The following is a 6,261-nucleotide window of genomic DNA, read 5'->3' as shown; positions in this document are numbered from 1 at the left end:
TTAATTATTACTTTGTGAATTTTCCTTATTCTTTTCTTTGAACTTGTGTTCTTTTTTTTCAGCCTAGAACACTTGAGTTTCAAATTTATATTTTCCCATTCTTTTTGCTGGGGGAGAGGGATTCTAAAAACTAATGTCCATGCTTTCATATTGTAATAATTTTGATCTCTTCAAGACACCTTGTAAATTCTGTTAGGCAAGAGCCATTCTCTCTATCCTCACAGGATGAGTTTACCTATGGAATTGTAAAGAATTTCTTATGGTTGGTTCTATAGGAACAAATTTACAAGTCTTGCTCTTCAATAGTTAACTGGCTAGTCCCAATAATTACTCTTACCCAAAAAAATGCAAGGGAATAAATAAAGAAGATTGGTGAGGGGCGTTTTTGTGTGTATGCCAGTCCTGGAGCCTTAAGTCAGTGTCTAGGTGCTGTCCCTGAGAATTTTTTTTTTTCAAGGCCAGTTCTTGACCACTTGAGCCATAGCTTCACTTCTGGGTTTTTGGTGGTCAATTGGAAATAAATGTCTCATGGACTTTCCTGCCCTGTCTGGTTTTCAAAGCATCATCCTCAGATCTCTGCCTCCTGAGTCTCTAGGCTCACGTGTGAACTACCAGCACCTGGTAGAAAGATTGTTTCAACCACACTCATTTCCATATAATCAATTTACCACACAGATTACCAACCAAATGAAACGTAATCAGACTAACAAAAAATAACAAATTATTTAACACTTGAATGTGGTTAGAATCATAAATTGAAAATGCTTAACACTTAAAAGTCAAGAGTCAAATTTAATAATACAGCAGCCATGCTAATGGCTAAGGAGTTATGTTAGTGACCTTATTGTTTCTTAAAGAAGAAACATAGACAAATAATTTCTATAGACTCATCTATCATTGCACTAATTTTAGATTTGTTAACTAAAACATTATGGCAAGGGTTAGAGAAGACCTACGCATTTGACAGTTGTTAATACTGAGTATAACAACAATTCTGAGTAAAACAGAGCTCAATTGGGTTCTATGAGTACAGAAACTTCATTATGATTGCTACTGTGATGTTTTAGATCTTATTTAATACTATCCTTCCTTGTTTCAGACATGAGTAAAAGCAGTGAAGGATATATGAAAACAATTGGGACTGTGAATCTTGACAAACTTATAAATGATTTCTCACACATAGAGAAGGTATGTAATGGTAGCAAAGGATTTTAGTATATAAATTTTATTGTATTTTGCATTTAGGAAAATCTATATAAAACATATCTTGTCTGACTCACTTGTATTGATGAGTGTAGTGCCAAAATTAAAGTGAAACTACTTATCTAAATGTCTAGGATGTCCATAAATTCAGAAGTAGCTTCTGTTGTTATTTTGTTGTCGGTTGTGGGGCTTGAACTCAGGGCATGGGTGCTGTCCCTGAGCTGTTTTGCTGGAGGCTAGTGCTCTACAATTTTGAGCCACAGCTCTACTTCTGTTTTTGAGTGAGTAATTGGAGATAAAAGTCTCTTGGACTTTCCTGCCTGGGCTGGCTTTGAGCAATGATTCTCAGATCTCAGCCTCTTGAGTAACTAGGATTACAGGAGTGAGCCACTGGTACTAGGCTCAGAAGTAGTTTTTTTGTTTGTTTTGGGGGTTTGGTTTTTTTTCTGGGTTGTTTCTTTTGTTTGTTCTTGTTTTTTTGCCAGCCTTGAGGCTTGAACTCTGGCCTTGAGTGATGTCTCTGAGCTTTTTTGTGCTCCAGGTTAGCACCCTACCACTCCAGCCATAGCACCATTTCCAGCTTTTTCAGTGATCAGTTGTAGATAAGAGTCTCACAGCTTTCCTGCCTAGGCTGGCTTCAAACTATGATCTTCAGATCTCAGTCTCCTGAGTAGCTAGGATTGCAGGCATGAGCCACCAGTGTCCAACCAGAAGTAGTTTTAATGAGAATTAGATTCATCTTTAAATTTCCTACTAATAATCACTAATTTTTTTTTAGTTTTTTCCTATTTTGGTGTTTGTTGATTTTTTTGACAGTACTGGAGGTTTGTTTGAACTCAGGGTACTGCACTTGCTACTGAGCCATGGTTCCTGTCCTCTTTATCACTGGTTATTTTTAATCAACTGAGCATGAGTCTTATTTTCCAACTAGGCATGGGCCTGAGCTATGGTCCGACTACTTTTAACCTTTGTTTCTGGGATCATAGGCAGGTGCCTATGAAGGAATCTCTCAAAGTTTTTCTGCTTGGACTGGCCTCTTCCCATTTTCAGCCTCCCAAGTGTCTAGGATTACAAATGTGAGCCCATAGCACCTGGCTGTTTTCTTTCTCCCTTGCTATTCCTTCTTTTCCTCTGTGTACTCATGTATGTACAGACATATACACACACACAAACACACAAACAAATTGCCCATAATTAAAGAGTTTTTATACTGTTTTGAGATATTATGAGCTTCTTTTAAACAATAAACTTGAGTTTTCTTAAGTGATTAGCCTAACAAGAAAGAAGAAAGGGGTTGGGAAGGTGGCTCAGTGGTAGAGCACTTGCCTTGCATGCATGAGGCCCTGAGTTCCATTCCTAAGCACCACATAAGCAAAAAGAAAAAAGCCAGAATTGGCGCTGTGGCTCAAGTGGTAGAGTGCTAGCCTTGAGCTGAATTGGCTGAGGGACATCGCCCAGGCCCAGAGTTCAGGCCCCACGACCAGACCCCCAAAAAAAAAAAAGAAAGAGAAAGAAGAGAAATATGATCCATGAGAAAGGAATTAGTGCAGTGAGCTTAGAGATTTACTTGGAAAGATCTATTGCCAAAGTATTCAAATGTTTTTTCTTTCTTGCGATTGTTTCTAACATATTTATAAGATTATTTCTTTGTTACTTTGTATGTCCCTCCCCCACAGCATAACCCCTATTTTCACTGTATTTGATGTTGGTATAATTTGTGGAGGGTAAGGGAAAAAACAAATCGTTTAAATAGGGATACAGATGTACATGAGATGCAACAATGCAATGAGATGTACAGGACGTTATGTCAAAAAACTAACTTTACAACTTTGGCCCGGGGAGGTGGAGGGAGGGGGGACCGGGGAAGGGGAGGGGAAGGGATGGGATAGGAAGGGGAAACGAGGAGGCAACAATGATTGATAAGAAATGTACTCTTGGGCCTGGAAAGGTGGCTCAGTGGTAGAGTGCTTGCCTTGCATATATGAGGCCCTGGGTTCAATTCCTCAGCCCCACATAAGCAGAAAAAGTTGGAAGTAGCGCTGTGGCTCAAGTGGTAGAGCTCTAGCCTTGAGCTGAAGAGCTGAGAGACAGTGCCCAGGCCCAGAGTTCCAGAGTTCAGGCCCCACAACCAACCAAGAAAAAAATAAATAAATAGTAAAATACTCATTACCTTGCCCATGTAATTGTAACCCCTCTGTACGGTATTTTCACAATTAAAAAGAAAAAAAAGATCTGTTGTATTCTTAAATTTTTTTAATTTTATTTTATTTTATTTGTGAACATACTGTACAGAGGGGTTACAATTACATGGGCAGGATAATGCGTACATTTCTTACCAAGCATTGCAGCCTCCTCCTTTGTTTACCCTTCACATCCCTTCCCAGCCTCCCCCCTCCCCCCCAATCCCAATCCTTCTCCTTCCCCCCCTTTCCCCCCCCCTCGCACCGACGTTGTAAAGCTCGTTTTGGACATGACAACTTGTACTTCTCATTGTTGCAACAGGTCCACCTGTATCCTTAAACAACTGGTTTTTCCCCATCTCCTCCACAAGTTATACTGACATCAAACATAGTGAAAACAGGGGTTATACTGTGGGGGAGGGACATACAAAGCAACAAAGAGATAATCTTATATATGCATTAGAAACACATGCATGAAAGAAAAAAAACATGAAAATACATATCTAAGAGTTCATTTTCCTGACATCACATTATCTGGCCTTTTCCGCTTGACTCATACATATACTAGATATTGCATATAAGGGAAACCATGGGACCTATGTTTCTTTGGGCCTGGCTTACTTCACTTAATATAATTTCTTCCAAGTTTTTCCATTTCCTAACAAATGGGGCAATGTCATTCTTTCTGATGGAGGCATAGAATTCCATTGTGTATATATACCACATTTTCTTGATCCATTCATCTACTGAGGGGCATCTGGATTGGTTCCATATCTTAGCTATGGTAAATAATGCTGCAATAAACATTATTGTGCTGGTAGCTTTAGTGTGGTCTTGTTTGTAAACATTTGGGATTCTTAAATTTTTTAAGTAAGAAAAAATTGGTCATTTTTATGTAGTAATGGTATTATGATCATACTTAAGAACAGTTTTATCTTTTGATATTATAATATATATAGTTATACAGATGAAATAGCAGGATGTCGTTGAGATAAATCAGCAGTAGTGAGATTAGAAGTGTGTGTGTGTGTGTGTGTGTGTGTGTGTGTGTGTATCATGACTGGTCATGGATACTGACTTTTAATTATTTAAAGAGTGTTCGGATGCTTATTCTGTTTATAAGGATACCAAAGGGACATGTTAAAAATATTCACCATCGGGGCTGGGAAGATGGCTCAGTGGTAGAGCGCGTGCCTTGCATGCCTGAGGCCCTGGGTTAGATTCCTCAGCACCACATAAGCAAAAAGAAAAAAGCTGGAAGTGGCGCTGTGGCTCAAGTGGTAAAGCGCTAGCCTTGAGCTGAAGAGTTGAGGGACAGTGCCCAGACCCAGAGTTCAGGCCCCACAACCGGACCCCCAAAAAAAAAATATTCACCATCAGTAGAAAAACAAGTAGACACAACACATTCTCCTCAATAGGTGGATCTACACAAGTTTATATGACAGCTTTTTTCAGATAATAGTGCTAAATGAAACAGCCTAAGTGTAGAGAATAAATATGGTCATTTTCTATAGTTATACAGTCATAAAATAGTTTGAAAGCATATATAAAGAATTATTCTTGTTTGTTTTGTAGTTTGTTTGAACTTGTTAGGATTTTTTAATGTTTTTGTTTATTTTGTGTGTGTGTGTGTGTGGTTTTTTTTTGCGGTCGTGGGGCCTGAACTCTGGGCCTGGGCACTGTCCCTCAGCTCTTCAGCTCAAGGCTAGCGTTCTACCACTTGAGCCACAGCGCCACTTCCAGCTTTTTTTCTTTTTGCTTATGTGGTGCTGGGGAATCAAACCCAGGGCCTCATGCATGCAAGGCAAGTGCTCTACCACTGAGCCACCTTCCCAGCCCCTGTTTTTGTTTATTTTGAGACAAAGTCTCAATATGTTGTCTGGGGATAGAAATCCTCTTGTATCAGCCTTCTTAGTGACTGTGTCTACAAATGTCTATACTACTTATGGCTAAGAATTGTTAACCATGAGGCTGAGAGTTGAGTAGCTGGAAAGCAAAGACTCAAGTTAGAGCATATTTTAGTTACCCAGTTTTAATATTTTACCATGGGGGAGGTAGGGTGCTGAGTGGAGGAGGTGTGGTACTGGGCAGGGGATGGATCTCCAGGCCTCTTGAATGCTAAGAAAGTACCTTGCTACTGAGCTACATATATTCCAAGTCCTATCATGTTACTTTCAAAATTAAATATAAACTTGGAAGTTAGTTTATTTAAAATTATATTCCAGATTTAATTTTAGACTGAGATATTCTTACTGGTTTTCTTATACTTAGTAAAAGAATCAAAATAGCTGCATTGTTTTGATAATCATATATATATATATATATATATATTCTTTTTTCTACAGAAAATGCTAGAAACAAGTGGAAAGAATAATTTACTGGATATTCAATTGGAAAAGTCTAATAGTTTATTAAAAATAATGCAAGCAAAAGAAGTCTCGACTAAAAAAGGTTAGTTGAGTTCTGCGTGAAAATGTACTAATTCATGAGGGCACAACAGTGAATAATACTATACAACTCATTTGTATGACGTATTTAAATCCATGTAGAACTTTTCAGAGAATCCTCTTATTTTAGTCTTGAACTCTAAAAGATTATTAAAACTTGTGCATTAACCTTCTTTACCAATAGAGAAACATAGAATGAAAGCAGCTAAATAATCTAAATCTCCTCATCTAAGAAATGGCAAATTGAAGGATCACTATAGACCTATAAAACCACAGGGAAAAGTTGAATTCCTACCTCATGATTACAGCAAAATAAATATGAGATGGGCCAAAAATTTTAGTATTTAAAAACATATCATTTCATGCTATATCAACTAAGGCCTAGAAGCAAAATAATCTAATAGCAATGAGAACATCTAGTGCCCAGATGT

General features: G+C 38.1%; 1 protein-coding gene across 1 annotated transcript in view; it reads left to right on the top strand.

Moving 5' to 3' along the window:
• Positions 1 to 1,101: 1,101 nt before the first annotated feature.
• The window catches only part of Ccdc152 (coiled-coil domain containing 152), a 22,160-nt gene continuing 17,000 nt past the window's right edge, over positions 1,102 to 6,261 (top strand). The window contains exons 1-2 of the mRNA XM_013018588.1: positions 1,102 to 1,188; positions 5,729 to 5,834. Coding sequence (XP_012874042.1) covers positions 1,102 to 1,188; positions 5,729 to 5,834 — 193 coding nt within the window. The remainder of the gene's footprint in view (positions 1,189 to 5,728; positions 5,835 to 6,261) is intronic.

The sequence above is a fragment of the Dipodomys ordii genome, unplaced genomic scaffold, assembly GCF_000151885.1.
Source record: "Dipodomys ordii isolate 6190 unplaced genomic scaffold, Dord_2.0 Scaffold41, whole genome shotgun sequence".
NCBI lineage: Eukaryota > Metazoa > Chordata > Mammalia > Rodentia > Heteromyidae > Dipodomys > Dipodomys ordii.
This window is presented reverse-complemented; position numbering and strand designations above follow the sequence as displayed.